The sequence below is a fragment of the Rhinatrema bivittatum genome, chromosome 10, assembly GCF_901001135.1.
Source record: "Rhinatrema bivittatum chromosome 10, aRhiBiv1.1, whole genome shotgun sequence".
Lineage (NCBI taxonomy): Eukaryota > Metazoa > Chordata > Amphibia > Gymnophiona > Rhinatrematidae > Rhinatrema > Rhinatrema bivittatum.
The window spans coordinates 127,354,740-127,375,980 of record NC_042624.1 but is presented as its reverse complement, the minus strand read 5'-3'; the positions used below and the strand labels follow the sequence as shown (position 1 = coordinate 127,375,980).

The window sequence follows — 21,241 nt, the reverse complement described above, 5'->3', positions numbered from 1 at the left end:
ATTCTCCTCAGGTGGGCCTCGAGGTTAGCTAGAGGTGAGCAGCTGTGCAACCCAGAGACAGCAGTCGGTAGATGGCGTAGTTCTATCCTGGACTGGATTTGGTACAAGAGCTCAGGTGCCAAAGGAACAGTATGGAACTGAAAGCACCCGAGCAAAGGGAGGCCTGAGCCTTGAAAGTCCACGTCCAGAGGAGCGGCGAGGAGAGGCGTCACTGACAGGCTGGATTCGGAGCCGGCTGTGAATGGTAGTTATGGCAAGCAATGAAGAACTCTGGACGAAGGAGAGTCTGTAGCGTAGTCAATACAAGGCGAGGGTCAGGACGCGGAGAAGGCAGGTATAGTCAGTCCAAGCAATAGTCACGATATGGAGCAGGCTAACGTAGTCATTGGTCAGGGTGCGGAGAAGGCAGGCGTGGTCAGGCAAGGCAGAGGTCCGGGGCTGGAGAGAAGCAGAAGAGTAGTCAGGCGTAGCGAAGGTCAAGTCCAAGGAGTCAGTCCAACACATAAACGAACAGGAACTAGGAGAACAGGAACCGGGAACCACAGGAAGACAGGAACACAAGATGAGACGATCCAAGGAATAGCAACGAGTACTTGGAGTACGAGAAGACCTGTTGCAAAGGCAACGCTGTGGAGCGAGGCCTGAGCTTTTATGTGCTGAAGGGTCTGATGTCAGTATCCAGGTCCGCGGCCAGGTTCCCGCCCTGGGCCCTTTAAAAGAATCACTGATGCGGGCGCGCCTAGGAAGGGGCACAGCGCTGGTGGTGGCATCTCTCCGGCAGCCACACGGAGAGGCCCGACAGGCAGGGACATCCTGGTGGCCAACACTGGGCAACGTGGCAGGGCCGGAGGCACCCTGGGGAACCTGAGGTCGGAGCTGGCGGCCCACCACTGCCAGCAAAGAGGAGCCAGCAGCTGGAGTCTGTCTGAAGAGGTGAGAGGAGCACGCTGCGGGGCTGCCGCGGGCAGCACGTGTATCAAGCACCATTAGACACGGTCACGGGGAAGCACGCACCGGCGGAGGAGCAGTAAGTGTGAAAACAAATTTTAAATAGCTAGGTGGGGGGAGGGGTCGGGGTGGAAAGGGGAAAGGGGAGGAAGTTTGGGGTAGGGAACTGGAAAAAAGCCGATCGCATCACCGTGCATAATTTGAACATTTCCCCCCACGCGCCAGATGTGGTCCTCCCAAACATGCACACGCGGATGTTAAAATTTGGCACACGAATGTTCATTGATCTCCACTGGCTTCCTATACAATCACGTATCCTATACAAAACTCCCACCCTCATTCACAAAAGCATCACCAACGAACATTACAACTGGATAAACCCAGTGTTCCTCCCTCGCCCCTCCACAAGACCAACTCGTTCCTCCCTACGTGCAACCCTCTGCGCCCCCCCTCATCTCTACCAACATTACAACTGGATAAACCCCCCATTCCTCCCTCGCCCCTCCACAAGACCAACTCGCTCCTCCCTACGTGGAACTCTCTGCGCCCCCCCTCATCTCTACCAACATTACAACTGGATAAAACCCCCCGTTCCTCCCTCGCCCCTCCACAAGACCAACTCGTTCCTCCCTACGTGGAACCCTCGCCCCTCCACAAGACCAACTCGTTCCTCCCTACGTGGAACCCTCTGCGCCCCCCCTCATCTCTACCAACATTACAACTGGATAAACCCCTGTTCCTCCCTCGCCCCTCCACAAGACCAACTTGTTCCTCCCTACGTGGAACCCTCTGCGCCCCCCCTCATCTCTACCAACATTACAACTGGATAAACCCCCGTTCCTCCCTCGCCCCTCCACAAGACCAACTCGTTCCTCCCTACGTGGAACCCTCTGCGCCCCCCCTCATCTCTACCAACATTACAACTGGATAAACCCCCCGTTCCTCCCTCGCCCCTCCACAAGACCAACTCGCTCCTCCCTACGTGGAACTCTCTGCGCCCCCCCCTCATCTCTACCAACATTACAACTGGATAAACCCCCCGTTCCTCCCTCGCCCCTCCACAAGACCAACTCGTTCATCCCTACGTGGAACCCTCTGCGCCCCCCCCTCATCTCTACCAACATTACAACTGGATAAACCCCCCGTTCCTCCCTCACCCCTCCACAAGACCAACTCGTTCCTCCCTACGTGGAACCCTCTGCGCCCCCCCTCATCTCTACCAACATTACAACTGGATAAACCCCCGTTCCTCCCTCGCCCCTCCACAAGACCAACTCGTTCCTCCCTACGTGGAACCTTCTGCGCCCCCCCCCCCCCTCATCTCTACCAACATTACAACTGGATAAACCCCCGTTCCTCCCTCGCCCCTCCACAACACCAACTCGCTCCTCCCTACATGGAACCCTCTGCCCCCCCCCCCCTCATCTCTACCAACATTACAACTGGATAAACCCCTGTTCCTCCCTCGCCCCTCCACAACACCAACCCGTGCCTCCCTACGTGGAACCCTCTGCGCCCCCCCTCATCTCTACCACAAACAGAGCCCTTTCTCTTGCCGGCCCCACCCTCTGGAACTCCATGCCCCTTGACCTCCACACCCAAATTCAAAAAGAAACTCAAAACCTGGCTCTTCCTACAAGCCTAGCCCTCCTCACCCTCGCTTGCTAACTCTTCTCCCTCTGTGACCTACCTCTAAAAAAAAAATCCCTTTGCCTTATTTCCCCTCTTTCTTTCCCCCAAATAAGAATCAGCAATCTCAACGAATGTATTTTTTGAACCCTGTACATAGCATTTTCTTTTTGTTATTGTTGTTCATCCCCCTCTCCCAACTTATGTTACCCCCAGTTGAATCTATCAACTAAATTATCAAGTTTTGTGCTTGTCATTTTGTTGACTGTTCTTTCTTCTTTGTAAAGGCCATGCCTATCTATACCTTGCTTCTAAGTTATCTGTAAACAGACACGATGTGCAAATGGTTGTCTGTATATAAAACCTTTTAAATAAATAAATAAAATAAATGTGCATGCAGATGCACACGCACACACTTTACACACACTTCCTCTCTCTCTCTCTTTCTCACACACTCGCACACACGTTCCCTCCCTCTCTCACGGGCATGTATGTGTGTGTGTGAGAGAGAGAGAGAGGGCACATATTCTGTGTGTGCATGTGGACATGGTATTTTATAACATGCACACACACACACACTTTACACACACTTCCTCTCTCTCTCTCTTTCTCACACACTCGCACACACGTTCCCTCCCTCTCTCACGGGCATGTATGTGTGTGTGTGAGAGAGAGAGAGGGCACATATTGTGTGTGTGCATGTGGACATGGTATTTTATAACATGCACACACACACACACTTTACACTCGCTTCTTCTCTCTCTCTCTCACATACACACACATGTTCCCTCCCTCTCTCACAGGCATGTATGTGTGTATATGTGTGTGTGAGAGAGAGGGCACATAGTGTGTGTGTGCATGGGTGCCCCCAGTCTACGACAATCTTAGGATCACTTATAAGGAGAGCGGGAGATTTTTTAAATCATTATTTTAATTATTGGGGGTTTTTTATGTGTCCGCTGTTTTGAAACATTTTATCGATGTTTAGGAAATTTTAAAATTATATATGGAGGGGGGGTACCAAAGGAAGTATCCACCCCGGGTGCCAAATACTTTAGGTAGGGCCTCTGTCGGAGAGCAACAACCAGGTACAGCAGGAATGGATCCTGTAGCAAGGACCTGCTCTCCAGGCAATGCATTGTCCTTTCGCACTGAGGATATCTCCCCAAGGCTTCCTGCCCAGGAGGGAAGGGTTAGGTCGGCCGTCATAGTTGGTGATTCGATTATTAGGAATGTAGATAGCTGGGTGGCTGGTGGGCGTGAGGATCGCCTGGTAACTTGCCTACCTGGTGCGAAGGTGGTGGACCTCACGCGTCACCTAGATAGGATTTTAGACAGTGCTGAGGAGGAGCCGGCTGTCGTGGTACATGTGGGCACCAACGACATAGGAAAATGTGGGAGGGAGGTTCTGGAAGCCAAATTTAGGATTTTAGGTAGAAAGATTAAATCCAGAACCTCCAGGGTAGCATTCTCTGAAATGCAGGTCCTTAGAGGCAGGCAGAGCTCCGGAGTCTCAATGCGTGGATGAGACGATGATGCAAGGAAGAGGGATTCAGTTTTGTTAGGAACTGGAGAACCTTTTGGGGAAGGGGGAGTCTCTTCCGAAGGGATGGGCTGCACCTTAACCAGGGTGGAACCAGACTGCTGGCGCTAACCTTTAAAAAGGAGATAGAGCAGCTTTTAAACTAGAACAAAGGGGAAAGCCGACAGTCGCTCAGCAGTGCATGGTTCGGAGAGAGGTATCTTCAAAGGATACTAATGATGCATTAGAATTAGGGCATCCCCACAGTGAGGTTCCAATACTAAGAAAAGTAGTCCAAGTGCATGTAACTAAAAACTCACCTGAGCTAAAAAATTCTAACTTATCCCTATCAATTAAAAAGCAGAATGAAAATACAGACAAAAAGCAAACTTTGAAATGTTTGTATGCTAATGCCAGAAGTCTAAGAAGTAATTTGGGAAAATTAAAGTGTATAGCAGTGAATTGCTGAATAGCTGGACCCTTGCCCTGAAATGAGGTTGATGCTACCTGCAGGTCCTCATATTCGGTGGGTGCGGAGACCCAACAGGACCTTCACCACTGCCAGCCTATGTTCCCTGCAGGTTGGGTGCCGTGGCTGGACTGAAGGTTCCCATGAAAGGAGAGTAGAGAACTCCCCAGGGGTCAGGGCAGGCACTGCCCCTCTCACAGGGTAACCCCCTCCTCACTTACCCCTCTGTGTGCAGCCCCCTCCTCACTTACCTCTCACAGTGTAGCCCCCTCCTCACTTGCCTCTCAGTGTGCAGCCCCCTCCTCACCCCTCTCAGTGTGCAGCCCCCTCCTCACTTACCCCTCTGTGTGTAGCCCCCTCCTCACTTGCCTCTGTGTGTAGCCCCCTCCTCACTTGCCTCTGTGTGCAGCCCCCTCCTCACCCCTCTCAGTATGCAGCTCCCCTCCTCACTTACCCCTCTGTGTGCAGCCCCCTCCTCACCCCACTGAGTATGCAGCCCCCTCCTCACTTACCCCTCTCACAGTGCAGCCCCCTCCTCACTTGCCCCACAGTGTGCAGCTCCCCTCCTCACTTACCCCTCTCACAGTGCAGCTCCCCTCCTCATTTGCCCCTCAGTGCAGCCCCCTCCTCACTTGTCTCTGAGTGCAGCCCCCTCCTCACTTCCCCTCTCAGAGTACAGCCCCCTCCTCACTTCCCCTCTCAGAGTACAGCCCCCTCCTCACTTGCCCCTCTCACAGTGCAGCTCCCCTCCTCACTTGCCCCTCTGAGTGCAGCTCCCCTCCTCACTTGCCCCTGTGACTGCAGCCCCCTCCTCACATCCCATACTGTGTAGCTCCCCTCCTCACTTGCCCCTCTGAGTGCAGCCTCCTCCTCACTTGCCCCTCTGAGTGCAGCCCCTTCCTTACTTGCCCCTCTCACAGTGCAGCGCCCTCTTTACTTGCCCCTCTCACAGTGCAGCGCCCTCTTCACTTGCCCCTCTCAGAGTACAGCCCCCTCCTCACTTGCCCCTCTCACAGTGCAGCGCCCTCTTCACTTGCCCCTCTCACAGTGCAGCCCCCTCCTCACTTACCCCTCTCTCAGTGCAGCGCCTGTGCTCTTGTTGTGAGCAGGCCATGGAGGGTGATTTATGACATCTTTTTTTCTTACTCTCTCTTCCCTTATTTTTATTCCTTGCATCCTGGGCAGGCGTCTTTGCCTATCTGCTGGGAGCACACTCCTATTGGCCATGTCACTGTCATATGTTGTTAGTGGCCAGAGTTTGGTGGTTGGGGGGAAGGGGTCGTCATGCACAGGCTTCCTGAGTTCCTCCTCACACTTGAGCGATAAGGCTGGAGCCTGCAAAGCAGCAGTAGCAGCTGAGAAGGAAGGATGCCAGGGAGACGCAGCCCAGGATCCAGGATGGCAGTCTGGGGCTTTGCAACAGGTGATAGCACCTGGGAGATTCCAACTCTGATCCTCCTCTCGCTCCTTCTCCACTTCACCAGCACACACCTGACTCCTGTGACCGAGGAAGGTAAGAGCCAGTAGCCCCATGTCAAGGGCAGAAACCTGACTCTCCATGAACTTCCAGCATACAAGCATGCAGCACATTCAGGGGCTCCCTGAAGCTTTCTGACGTCCCTGCTTCATTTAAGAGATTCCATCTAGAACCTTATCCAAAGGTTAATCTGTCAGCTGAGATTGTACATTCAAAAGCTTTTTGTGCAAATTCAGCAGCGATAACAGTCTGCAAACACAGCAACATTCCCTACACACACAGAACAACATGTACACAGCTAACACGCCACAAACACATAGCACCACATACATATACAGCTAACACAACACATGCATGAAGCACAGCATATGTATGTGCAGTATAACATATGTACTTAGCTAATACATTGCATGCATGCAGCATGGTATGAACACAGCAGGCTGACACATGCAGCATGACATACATACACAAACACACCACCCATGCAGCACAATATATGTTCATGCAGTATGACATGTACATAGTTAACATGATGCACACATGCAGCATGACATATACGGAAGTCTGTACACACATAGAATAACATAAATACACCACCAGCAGATCACACACATGCAGCATAACAAACAGCAGTCTACATACATGCGGCATGATATATACAGGCATTGGACACATGAGATACGACATATGTAGGCAGTACTCCACATGGGCACACAGTACAAAATATATGTACACAGCTAACATGCACACGCACAGCTTGACATATGTACACAGTAGTCTGCACACATGTAGTTTGACAAATGTGCACAACTAACACACCACACACACACAGCACAACATATGTACACAGCATTCAGCACACCCTAAGCAAGGTATGTGTACACAGTTAGCACTCAGCTCATATTCACTGCTAGTACTCTGTACATACATACACAGTGCAGCATGAGGGGCATTTTCAATGGTGAAGTAGTGCACAACCAACATGCATATAAAATCATGTACATACAACACACATAGAAGAGAGTCTGGATGGGGGTGGCACTTACGTGCACACTTTTTGCTTTTAATACGTATATGTGTAAATTCTCAGCAAAACTATGTGCAGGAAATAGCAGATGTACCGTGAATGTGTGCACTTACTTTTGCAAGGATAGGCTTGAAAGTGAACTTTTCACATTTACAGTAGGTTTGCCTTGAAAATTAATGTATCCTGGGTGCATAACAGCCTGCAAATCTGTGACATGCTTTAAAAATTACACACCTCGTGTATATTCACAGCACAGTCTATGTACACAGCTAGCATTCTGCACACAAGCAGGATGGCGTATGTGTATAGTGAGCAGTCAGCAAGGGATATGTACACAATCAGCATGCAGCATATGCTACATGTAGACAGCAATACACAGCACACATGTACCATGAAATATATACATAGCTGGCTCTCCATACAATCTGCAGGTTTATAGCTAGCAAGTATCACAATACATGGCATAAGTACACAGCTGGTACACCACACCTATACTGCATGCATTTAGCTCACATGCAGCACTCAACATATGCAGCAAAGCATATACACACAGCACTCTGCACACTCTGAACATAGTATAGGTACACAACTAGCGCTCAACACACTCAACAAGGCGCACATACACACTAGCATTCAGCACATGTAGCATGGAGTTTTGCTGTTTGGTAGTAGTTAATGAGCTGCTTTGCATGAGTTGCATGGGAGCAATTCATTAACTTAATTTAAATAAATTCTGCATGTATAAAACTATGCAGGAAGTTTCACTGTTTGCAAAGAAAAATTTGGCAAATGCTGCTTCACACATTTAAGTTAGCGCAACTAACATGTAAGTGCCAAAAAGCGGAATATAAATCAAATAAGTAAAAAGTAAAAAAAAAATACTGTTGCAAATAGCATGCACTGTAATGTGTACTATCACAAATAGCATGCACTGTCATGTGTACTATCGCAAATAACATGCACTGTGTGCTAATGTGTACTATCACAAATAGCATGCACTGTCATGTGTACTATCGCAAATAGCATGCACTGTGTGCTAATGTGTACTATCGCAAATAGCATGCACTGTAATGTGTACTATCGCAAGTAACACAGGCTGAGCTCAACATTCAAAGCTACTTAGATGGATAAGTAGTGACTTAAGAACATAAGAATTGCCATACTGGGTCAGACCAAAGGTCCATCAGGCCCAGCATCCTGTTTCCAACAGTGGTCAAGTACCTGGCAGGATCCCAAGGGGTAGATAGATTGCAAGCTGCTTAACCAACGAAGACGCAGTGGATTTCTACAACCCTACCTTAATAATGTTTTATAGGCTTTTCTTACAGGAACTTGTTCAATCCTTTTTTAAATGCAGCTACACTGATAGCTTTCACCACATCCTTTGGCAACAAATTCCAGAGCTTAATTATGCATTAAGTAAAAAAATATATATTTTCTCTTATTAGTTTTAGATGTATTACCCAGTAACTTCATTGTCTGACCCCTGGTCTTTGTACTTTTCCAAAGAGTAAGACAACTGATTAACGTTTACTCGTTCCCCTCCACTCATTATTTTTAGACCTCTATCATATCTCCCTTCAGCCGTCTCTTCTCCTAGCTGAAGAGTCCTAACCTCTTTAGCCTTTCTTCATAGGGGAGCTGTTCCATTCCCCTTTTTTTAGTTAAAATATGCACAAAATACAGCAATAAAGACAATGTCAAATGACAAAGGTGCATAGAACAGAAGCTTATAGTGAGTACATTAATTACAAGCTGAGTAACAAGTGAGTGCAGAATTGCCAGCAGGTAATAAAAAGATCCATCTAGTTAACTAAAAGATCGTGTGCAAAGATGATCTGGACCAATCAGTCCCGTGACAAAATCTATAGGGATATGGACAGGTAACCCAGATAGTAGGTCCAGATACAGCGTTTAACATGGGGAAACCTAGCACACAGGTCTGATGTTGGGAGTCTTCCCCACAAAATTTAGAAAAAGGCTCCAAATCCATGCTACATTATGATATTATCCCGGAGATAAAAAGTGCCAATCTCCATTGAAAAAACCTTCCAAGCAGTTTCTATCCAGAGTGTGTAAGTTGGAATATCTGCAGACTTCCATTTTTGTGCAATGTTTTGTCTTGCAGCTACCAGCAGATGAATCACTAATGGGGGTACCTCCACAGTGAGAAGGGGTGATAACTAGAAAAGGAAACCCTAGTAAATTATAGCATTTATAATATTACATTGCGATAACTTGCATGGTGCACCTGTTACAATCGTAAATAGCAGTGATACAAAATAATTGACCTTCCAAGAAGTTAGCAAGTAGCACATTTAAGACAAATCTGAGAAAATTCTTTTTCACTCAACGCACAGTTAAGCTCTGAATTTGTTGCCAGAGGATGTAGTTAGTGCAGTTCGTGTAGCTGGGTTTAAAAAAGGTTTGGATAAGTTCTTGGAGGAGAAGTCAATTAACTGCTATTAATCAAGTTGACTTAGGGAATAGCCACTGCTATTAATTGCATCAGTAGCATGGGATCTTCTTAGTGTTTGGGTAATTGCCAGGTTCTTGTGGCCTGGTTTGGCCACTGTTGGAAACAGGATGCTGGGCTTGATGGACCCTTGGTCTGACCCAGTATGGCAATTTCTTATGTTCTTATGTACTATGAAATGGCTCCCGGGGCTCCTCCTGTATTATAAATGCTGTGTGTTTCTGCTGTGTAATAACTGAGTGTATAATATGTCTATATTTTTATTATTTCCTATCAGATTTTTCTCTTTTATCTGAGACCTCTGAAAATATCACTTGCTTCTCTCGAACCTTCAAGGACCTGACATGCTTCTGGGATGAAGAGGATGAGGACAGTATTAATGCAACTTATTCCTTCTTCTACAGATATGAGGAGTAAGTGGAGAGCTCTTCCAGGGGATGCCTTGAGTGATCTTTTTGGGTCAAAGCAGAATAAGAAGCGTGCTTGCCAGTCTGAGGGAATTAAGCTGAGATCCTAAGTCAAAGGTTGTGTGCTCCTTGCTCTGCCCTTTGACTCCATTTCATTTGGGCTGCCACTGCCTAAATAGCAATTTCTACATTTTGTCTGTTCAAGGCTTGCTGCTCTCACTCCCTTTCCTTTAAAAATTGCTCTCTTTAAGTCCTTATCCTGAGTAAAAGATGGGTCTGAAAATTCTCTCCGCTGTATAACTAAATGTGCAAGTACTTTATATATTTCCCTCTTCCCTCTGGCTAAATGTGCACGTACTTTATATATTTCCCTCTTCTCTCTGGTTAAATGTGCAAGTACTTTATATATTTCCCTCTTCTCTCTGGCTAAATGTGCACGTACTTTATATATTTCCCTCTTCCCTCTGGCTAAATGTGCAAGTACTTTATATATTTCCCTCTTCTCTCTGGCTAAATGTGCAAGTACTTTATATATTTCCCTCTTCTCTCTGGCTAAATGTGCACGTACTTTATATATTTCCCTCTTCCCTCTGGCTAAATGTGCAAGTACTTTATATATTTCCCTCTTCTCTCTGGCTAAATGTGCAAGTACTTTATATATTTCCCTCTTCTCTCTGGCTAAATGTGCACGTACTTTATATATTTTCCTCTTCTCTCTGGCTAAATGTGCACGTACTTTATATATTTCCCTCTTCTCTCTGGCTAAATGTGCAAGTTCTTTATATATTTCCCTCTTCTCTCTGGCTAAATGTGCACGTACTTTATATATTTCCCTCTTGTCTCTGGCTAAATGTGCACGTATTTTATATATTTCCCTCTTCTCTCTGGCTAAATGTGCAAGTACTTTATATATTTCCCTCTTCTCTCTGGCTAAATGCGCACGTACTTTATATATTTCCCTCTTCTCTCTGGCTAAATGTGCAAGTACTTTATATATTTCCCTCTTCCCTCTGGCTAAATGCGCACGTACTTTATATATTTCCCTCTTCTCTCTGGCTAAATGTGCAAGTACTTTATATATTTCCCTCTTCTCTCTGGCTAAATGTGCACGTACTTTATATATTTCCCTCTTCTCTCTGGCTAAATGCGCAAGTTCTTTATATATTTCCCTCTTCTCTCTGGCTAAATGCGCACGTACTTTATATATTTCCCTCTTGTCTCTGGCTAAATGCGCACGTATTTTATATATTTCCCTCTTCTCTCTGGCTAAATGTGCAAGTACTTTATATATTTCCCTCTTCCCTCTGGCTAAATGTGCAAGTACTTTATATATTTCCCTCTTCTCTCTGGCTAAATGTGCAAGTACTTTATATATTTCCCTCTTCTCTCTGGCTAAATGTGCAAGTACTTTATATATTTCCCTCTTCCCTCTGGCTAAATGTGCAAGTACTTTATATATTTCCCTCTTCCCTCTGGCTAAATGTGCAAGTACTTTATATATTTCCCTCTGTGTATGCACTTCTTGCCAAGTTAAAAGAGACAGTCCGTGGAGTATATGTGTGGTGGGGGAGGGTTAGTGAAGAAATCTGAATGGCTTGTGCACTATTTTGCCCATTTCTCCCACCATTGGCTGCCCATATAAATAGTAGTTGGCAAGTGGAAAAGTGCTCATAGTGCACAAACATAATCGGACTGATTTTTAAAGGGAAACTTACCCATGTACATTCTCTTTGAAAATGATATGCAAATCCTTGCAGTTTAAGTATTCATGTTCTTTTATCTGCATGGTTATTTATTATTATTATTATTGTTATTATATTATATTACTATTATATTATCTGCAAGTCTGTTAAAGTATTGTGTTCTCTCTGCAAGATTATTCTATTATTGCTACATTATTATTAATATATTTTTACTATTATATTATCTGAAAGTCCAAGCATTTGAAGTATCGTGTTCTTTTATCTGCATGATTATTCTATGATTATTGCTACATTATTATTATTATTATTATTATTAATATTTGGCCACTGTTGGAGACAGGGTGCTGGGCTTGATAGACCCTTGATCTGACCCAGTATGGCATGTTATGTTCTTATTATTATAATTTAACTATTATATTATCTGCAGGTCTGTGGCGTTAAAGAATTTTTTTTCTATCTGCATGACTATTCTATTACTGTTGTTACATTATTATTATTATATTATCTGCAAGTCCAGGCAGATGAAATACCCGTGTTCTTTTACTGTCCCCTAAAAGCCTGTCAGAGTGCTTAGTATAGAAGAACATAAGATATGTCATACTGGGTCGGATCAAGGGTCCATAAAGGCCAGTATCCAACAGCAGCCAATCCAAGTCACTGTATCTGACAAATACCCAAACATTAAATAGATCCCATGCTACCAATGCCGGCAACAAGCAGTAGCTAATCCCTATTGATTAATAGCAGTTTATGGACTTCTCCTCCAAGAAGTTATCCAAACTTTTTATAAACCCAGTTACACTAACTACCCCAACGACATCCTCTGGTAACAAATTCCAGAGCTTAATTGTGCATTAGGTGAAAAAGAATTTTGTTGCCAGAGGATGTGGTTAGAGCAGTTAGTGTAGCTGGGTTTAAAAAAGGATTGGATAAGTTCTTGGAGGAGAAGTCCATTTACTGCTATTAATCAAATTTACTTAGGGAATAGCCACTGCTATTAATTGCATCAGGAGCATGGGATCTTCTTAGTGTTTGGGTAATTGCCAGGTTCTTATGGCCTGGTTTTTGGCCTCTGTTGGAAACAGGATGTTGGGCTTGATGGACTCTTGGTCTGACTCAGCATGGCATGTTCTTATGTTCATATGTCAAGTTGCCGGATCAGTTTCTTGCATGGGTTCAGGCCATGTATCATCGTCCCAGGGCGCTCGTTTTGATTAACAAATCTTTGACTTCTTTTATTAGTATTGCTAGAGGTACACATTAGGGTTGCCCCCTCCCCCCTCTTCTCTTTGATTTAGCAATTGAAACTCTGGCAGCAGCCATAAGGGAGCATGGCGAAATTTGTGGTATTAAGTTGGGTGGCAGGGAGCAGAAAATCTCGCTTTATGTGGATGATGTTTTGATTTATTTGTCGGTTCCTTCTGTGTCAGGACCAACTCTCTTAAATTTCCAAAAAATTCAGTGCTTTTTCTGGGTTTAAAGTTAATATTGATAAGTCTGAAATTTTCTTTATTGATAGTCAAAAGCTGATCCCAAGTTGCTTAGCTAATTTTTGCATCATACATTTATTTTATTTATTTTATTTAAATTCTTTTACTATACCGATACTCAAGACAAGGTCTTATCGTACCGGTTTACAACAGAGCAGTACATGACAGATTCCAATATCTTGGTGTATACTTTCCCCATGATTTCCGTTGCCTATTTGCCAAAAACTAAAGATGTCTTATTGGGGACATTAAGAAAAAAATGCAATTCTGGAGTGATATCCCTTCTTGCTGTGTGGGTAGAGTTAACTTACTCAAGATGAATATTTTACCTAGTCTGTTGTATCAGTTTCAAAATGTCCCTTGTGATGTACCTAACAGAGTTTTCTCTGATCTGCATTCTGTAATGGGCAAATTTATTTGGAATCACAAACCTGCAAGGGTTTGTTATGTTCGTGGACCCTTGGGCCAGCTGAGACTGCAGGTGTCGTGCTGTGGATACGCACAGTGGGCGTCGCAGCCGGGAGGTGGCGCTGAGGAGAGACTTCGAAGACGGCTTCACCACTGGAAGCCCGAGGTCCCCCCAGGAGGAGTCCGTACGGACCCGGGCCTCTTGGTCTTAGGTGGATCCTATGCAACCAAGGTCAAAAGAGCAGCCTGCCGAAGTAATCCAACGATGAGATGGCGCCCAGGAGGTCAGGAGAGACTTCACCCTTGGAAGCCCGCAGTCCCCCCGGGAGGAGCCTGTGAGGACCCGAGCCGCTGGAGCTTAGGAGAACCCTCCAGGCGGGGATGAACAAGTACCTGCGGCAGTGGGAAGAGACAAAACCGAAGTCCAGGAACAAGCCAAGGTCGGGAGCCAGAAGTCAGATATCGGATGCCAAAACCAGGGACGGAAGCAGGAGCCGGAGTCGAAGGACGAAGCAAGGTCAGGAGCCAGGAATCAGTCGTCGGATGCCAAAACCAGGGACAGAAGCAGAAGCCGGAGTCGAAGAACAAAGCAAGGTCAGGAGCCAGGAATCAGACGTCAGGAACAAGCAGGAACCGGGAAGCAGGAAGCACAACTAGCTACTCCGAAGAGTCAACCTCCTTGCAAGGCACTGGCTAGCTGTGGCTGCCGGGTTTAAATAACCCAGCAGTGTCTGACGTCAGCAGGAAGGCTTCCTCTGTTTTCCCGCGCTGGCCCCTTTAAATAGAGAGCCCCTGCGCGTGTGCTCGCCTAGGGGGCGGGGCCAGAGGCGAATCACTGGCGGCGTCTCCCTCGCAGGGGGAACGCCGCAGTAGGCCGCGTCTCAGGCCTGGGCGGCCACGTCTTGGGTTCGGCGGCCCGGAGGGGGCTCCCGTGGACAGAGCGGACCGGGTGGTGAGTGGAGATCCCGGGACACGACCCGGGTTCGCAACGGGATTAGGTTGTCCGTTATGGCTGAGTAAGCAGCAAGGAGAAATGGCCATGCCTAACCTTTGAATTTACTATTGGGGTGCCAGATTCGTGTGTTTGCAGGCCTGGATTTGTGGCCTGGATGTGTCATGCAAGGCCATAGAGAGGGAACAGGCAAATGTTGCAGGTTTGGCTTTACTACATTTTATGCCGAGCAACTCTCCAATGTGTCGCAAAGTTTGTAGGGGAAATCCTATATTGGCACAATCAATGCGGGTCTGGCGCCAAGTAACTCTTTTTCTTCACATTGATGGAGAGGAAATTTCTTCCAACTTTCCCTTATATTGAAACTCACTCCTGTCTAGTTACATAAGAACATAAGAACATGCCATACTGGGTCAGACCAAGGGTCAATCAAGCCCAGCATCCTGTTTCCAACAGTGGCCAATCCAGGCCATAAGAACCTGGCAAGTAACCAAATATTAAATAAATCACAAGCTACTATTGCTTATTAATTAATAGCAGTTTATGGATTTCTCCTCTAGGAACTTATCCAAACCTTTTTTAAACCCAGTTACACTAACTGCTGTAACCATATCCTCTGGCAATGAATTCCAGAGCTTAACTATGCGCTGAGTGAAAAAGAATTTTCTTTGATTTGTTTTAAATGAGCTACTTGCTAACTTCATGGAGTGCTCCCTGCTCCTTCTATTATCTGAGAGTAAATAAATAATTTATATTAACTTGTTCAAGTCCTTTCATGATTATATATTTATATTTATATATTTATATTTATTTATGATTATATATTTATCACTCTCCAGTTGTTTTAGTTTAAAATCTGTCCTGTCTTCCATCGCCCATGTTTTAAGCTCCCTGTTTAATGTAACTTTACTTTCTACCTAGGTGTTAATTGGTTTCCCCTCAGTTACATTGTAAACCGGTACGATAAGACCTGGTCTTGAGCATCGGTATAGTAAAAGAAAATAAATTTAAAAAAAATTTAAAAAAACATTTTGTAGACTTCTATCATATTCCCCCTCAGTCGTCTCTTCTCAAACTGAACAGCCCTAAACTTTTTTGCCTCTCCTCATAGGGGAACTGATCCATCCCCTTTATCATTTTGGTTGCCCTTCTCTGCACTTTCTCCAGAACAGCTATATCTTTTTTGAGATGCGTAAACAAGAATTGCACACAGTATTCAAGATGCGATCTCATCATGGAGTGATACAGAGGCATTATGACATCCTCAGGTTTATTTGCCATTCCCTTCCTAATAATTCTTAACATTCTGTTTGCTTTTTTGACTGCCGCAGCTCACTGAGCCGACGATTTCAATGTACTACTAGCAACAGTAACATGGAATAGACTTAGTTTCTGGGACTTGCCAGGTTCTTATGGCCTGGATTGGCAACTGTTGGAAACAGGATGCTGGGCTTGATGGACCCTTGATCTGACCCAGAATGGCATTTTCTTATGTTCTTATGTTCTTATTATCCACTATGACACCTAGATCTCTTTCCTGGGTGGTAACTCCTAAGATAGAACCTAACATTGTGTAACTACAGCAAGGGTTATTTTTCCCTAAATGCATCTCTTTGCACTTGTCCACGTTAAATTTCATCTGCCATTTGGATGCCCAATCTTCCAGTCTCGCAAGGTCCTCCTGCAATTTATCACCATCCACTTGAGATTTAACTACTCTGCATAATTTAGTGTCATCCGCAAATTTGATCATCTCACTCATCATACACCTTTCCAGATCATTTATAAATATATTAAAAAGCACTGGTCCAAGTACAGATCCCTGTTTCCCCTTTTCCACTGAGAAAATTGACCATTTAATCCTACTCTCTGTTTCCTGTCTTTTAACCAGTTTGTAATCCACGAAAGGACATCGCCTCCTATTCCATGACTTTTTAGTTTTCTTAGAAGCCTCTCATGAGGGACTTTGTCGAACACCTTCTGAAAATCCAAATACATCACATTTAGCGGTTCACCTTTGTCCACATGTTTATTCATCCCTTCAAAGAAATGTAGATTTGTGAGGCAAGACTTCCCTGGTGTAAATCCATGCTGGCTATGTCCCATCAAACCATGTCTACCTAAATGTTTTGTGATTTTATTCTTTATAATAGTTTCCACGATTTTTCCTGGCACTGAAGACAAGCTCACTGGTCTATAGTTTCCTGGATCACCCCTGGAGCCCTTTTTAAATATTGGGGTTACACTGGCCATCTTCCAATCTTCAGGTACAATGGATGATTTTAATGATAGGTTTCAAATTAACTTCATTTTTTAGTTATTTCAGAACCCTGGGTGTATACCATCTGGTCCAGGTGATTTACTACTCTTCAATTTGTCAATCTAGCCTACCACATCTTCCAGGTTCACCGTGATTTGGTTCAGTTCATTGAAATATCACCCTTGAAAACCTTCTCCGGAATGGGTATCTCTCCACATCCTCTTCAGTAAACAAAGAAATCATTTAATCTTTCTGTGATGGCCTTATCTTCCCTATGTGCCCCTTTTACCCCTCAATCATCTAACGGACCAACCAACTCCCTCGCAGACTTTCTGCTTTGAATATATTTTTTAAAGTTTTTATTGTGAGTTTTTGCTTCTATGGCCAACTTCGTTTCCTTTTCTCTCTTAGCCTGTCTTATCAATTCTTACATTTAATTTGCCAACACTTATGCTTTATCCTATTTTCTTCTGTTGGATCCTTCTTCAATTATTTTGAATGAAGATTTTTTGGCTAAATTAGCCTCTTTCACCTCACCTTTTAACCATGCCGGTAATTGTTTGACTTTCCTTCCACCTTTCTTAATGTGTGGAATACATCTGGACTGTGCTTCTCGGATGGTATTTTTTAACAAAGTCCATGTCTGTTACACACGTTTTATCTTTGTAGCTCCAGCTTTTTCAGTTTTGTTTTTTTCTAACTATTTTTCTCAATTTATCAAAGTTTCCCTTTTGAAAGTTTAGCACTAGAGCCGTGGATTTGCTTACTGTCCCCCTTCCAGTCATTAATTCAAATTTGATCATATTATGATCACTATTGCCAAGTGGCCCCACCACCGTTACCTCTCTCACCAAATCCTATGCTCCACTGAGAACTGGATCTAAAATTGCTCCCTCTCTCATCAGTTCCTGAACCAATTGCTCCATAAAACTGTCATTTATTCCATCTCTCTAGCATGTCCCGATGATACATTTACTCAGTTAATACTGAGGTAATTAAAATCTCCCATTATTACTGCCCTACCACTAATTTCTCTTAGCATTTCACTGTCTGTCTCACCATCTTGGCCAGGTGGACGGTAGTATACTCCTATCATTATACTCTTCCCCAACACACAAAGGATTTCTACCCATAAAGATTTGATTGTGCATTTAGTCTCATGCAGGATCTTTATCCTGTTGGACCCTATGCCATCCCAGACATAAAGCGCCACCCCACCACCAAGATGCTCCTCTCTGTCATTGCAATATAATTTTACTCTGGTATAGCACTGTCCCATTGGTTATCCTCCTTCCACCATGTCTCTGAGATGCCAATTAAGTCTATGTCATCATTCACTGCTATACATTCTAATTCTCCCATCTTACTTCTTAGACTTCTGGCATTAGCATACAAAGCATGGAGGGGAACGTGTTTTGGTCTCATTGATACACTTGAGAGGGGAGGATGAGGGAATGGCATCATTCCCAACTTTGGTTGAAGATTTTGACATCAACTTAGGATCGTGAGCTCAGTACCTGCAGTTGCTTCAGGCTTTAATGGGGTGGATAAATTAGGCTGTCCTCTTCGGGCCCTGAATGGTATGGAGTCTTTTTTTAATGACCCTGGTGCGTGATGTAGAGGTTTTGCACTTATTTATTGTGGTATTTTGGAAAGCAAATAACCACAGTGACTCATCTTAGTCTCACTGAGTCTTGGAACATGGACCTTGACATGGCTCTAACTAGTAGAGCTGAAAGATTATGTGGACTTCTGCTCTCCATATCTCTATCTGTGCAAAGAGGAAGGCCTTAATGTTCAGATAACTACACAAAACCTACCGGATGCCGCTGTTCTATTCGAAAATTTACCCTGACTCCAGTAATGTGTGTTAGAGGGGGTGTGGCACCTTCATACACGTGTGGTGGTACTGGCAAAGTGTCTGGTTTTTCTGATCACAGGTCACTCAAACTGTGGCAGATATTTTGGGATATTCTCTCTTCAAGGGATCTGGCCTGGGACTACTGGGCAGAGGGACTGGTTTTTTTCAATTCCAGTTAAGCACAGGCTGTTGGTCAGGCAGCTATGGTGAGCTACTCAATTCACAATTGCCAAGTTTTAGAAAACTAATCCAAACCTGGGCTATTGGCAGATGTTGTTGATATTGTACGTTTGTATTTTGACCAAAAAAATTTAAAATTTAAAATTTTTTAAATTTGAATAAATCTGTGGACCCTATGAGAAATATCGTAAGCAACAAATGTTTATTACTTCATAATCATTACTGTATTACTCAGTTGTATGGTCTGTTAAATCCGATATTTTGGAGAGTAATGTATCCTTCTATTTTATGTTATGCCAAAAATGATTTAAATAAAGAGTTTAAAAAAAAAAGCCATTTAGATGGATAATGTAATAGTTATCCATCCAAATGGCTTATCTGCTAAATTCTAGCTGGGTAACTAATGATCCAGCTAGGATTTACCTGGATCAGAAGGGGGCAGGCAAGAGGGCAGGCAAGAGGGCTTAGGAGCAGGAGTGGAATTAGCTGCATAAGTTAAGCGTCTAACTCTGATATTTGGAATTAGCCGCTTAACTTATGTGGCTAACTCTGGTCAGGCCATAGGGTTCTCCTAAAGTTAGCCAGCTAGACATATCCCCTTAACTTTAAGATACCCTGCTAGATGTGTTTATCCTGCTAAGTAGGCAAGATGCACAGAAGCTGAAAATGGACCCCTGCATTATTTGAAAGACACTATATACTCAAACAGGCGAATTTTCAAAGGAGCTGCATGTGTAAATGTAACACACTGTCGTAGCAATTTTCAAAAGCCATTTATCAACATTAAGTGCACTTAATGCATGTAAAACCCCCTGTCTATGAAATATTTTGTAGCAATTTTAGAAAGCACACTTACATGGGTAAAGTGTATTTACATGTTGAAAACCCCAATTTTAAGCATGTAAATGCTTTGAAAATCAGGCCCTTAGTATGCTCAGTGAAGCGTTTATTCCTACACAACAGACAACGTAAGCAGGAAAAACAACCTGGCTTTTTCTTTTTCAAGACGAAGCCAAAATTCATCTGCATTTGCCAACCAAGCCTTGAGACATAGAAGCCAGTTAAGCCCAGAGTCAAACCTCCCTGTGCTAGTCAAGATGTGTTACAGGAAGACTAACGCCTTGATTTTTGCAGGATTTTCTGATTGGCACCACAGCAGTACAACATATATATTACATCTCACAAGAGTATACTTTCAATGCTCTTTTTCATGTAAAATCTCTTATTATAAATGCACAATTGTGAATAGTTTGAGAGGAGGGCCAGAGGGTGTGGGGAGGGGGTAGCAAGGCTGCTGAGTTCACCCGGGAGCCTGACATCCATGCACAAAACCTGTCTGCAGAAAGCTGAGATGCAGAGTGACTCGCGTCATGTCCCATTTCACAGACAGGAGGCGGAAGAGTGCTCCCTGAGTCGGCAGAGCGTTGGAGGCTACGGCGCACGCTACGTCTGCCTCTTCCCAGCCCAGGATGTCAGGCTCTTTATTGATCTCTTCATTGAGGTGCTGGATACAGGAACGAAGGTTCAGAAATTCAGTCGAGAGCTGCAAGTGGACACTCTGGGTGAGTTCCTCTTTTAGGGCTGACAGTGCGCTTTATCTTTCTGACTAATTTAGGAAAGCAAAGCAGCTTTGGGATTAAATGGCCCTGCTATTGCCTGCTTAGGCTCGCCTGCTTCTCGGGGGCCAGTCTAGCGCTGTTGCACCTGTAACCTCTCCCGCCTACCCACCCTTGTGTCGCACTGAGCAGTCCAGCTCCGCTCTCTGGATTGTGTTCCAGGTTACATCTTTACTGAGATAAAGGAAATACTTTAACCTTCACACTCTAATCAATGTCTGGGGAAAAAATCTTTATAGCTTGACATGGTGCTTGTTATTCCCAAGTCAATAAGCCAATCTGCCACATCTTTCAGTTCCAAGGCAATGCAGTGTTTCTCTGTTTGCTTGAACACTTAGCTGCTTCTCTTGTCTCGCTGGCTGCCATCCAGGCTGGGCACTTCCTTTTCAAATGCCCCATTTTCTGCAGTAATAACTTAGCTACACCCCCTTCCATGTAAGTATCTCTACCTTTCTTGGGCTGGGCCTATCCACAAGCCTCACTCCCTGCTGTCTGATGAATTTTTGCACCGATTATTTATCTGTTAAATCATATGATATTCCCAAAATTCCAATAGTATTATTCAATGCAGAGAGCATATTTAACATACATAATAAACATAGCCTTAAGAAGACACGCCATGCACAAATGCCAAAATACATTAAAATACAATAATTAAAAGCTTTCATAAAAAAACAAAGTTTTAATACATTTCCTAAAACTTTAATATCTATCTCCACCTGAACCTCATTTGGAAGATGCCAATGGAAAGAAGCAGCAAACTAAAAGGCACTCAACCTAGTTAGGTCATAAGAACATGCAATACCAGGTCAGACA

General features: G+C 44.4%; 1 protein-coding gene across 1 annotated transcript in view; it reads left to right on the top strand.

Annotated features, from left to right (window-relative positions):
• The first annotated feature begins 5,929 nt into the window (after positions 1-5,929).
• MPL (MPL proto-oncogene, thrombopoietin receptor) overlaps positions 5,930-21,241 on the top strand; it is a 59,425-nt gene continuing 44,113 nt past the window's right edge. The window contains exons 1-3 of the mRNA XM_029617666.1: positions 5,930-6,081; positions 9,826-9,961; positions 20,196-20,371. Coding sequence (XP_029473526.1) covers positions 5,937-6,081; positions 9,826-9,961; positions 20,196-20,371 — 457 coding nt within the window. The 5' untranslated portion in view covers positions 5,930-5,936. The remainder of the gene's footprint in view (positions 6,082-9,825; positions 9,962-20,195; positions 20,372-21,241) is intronic.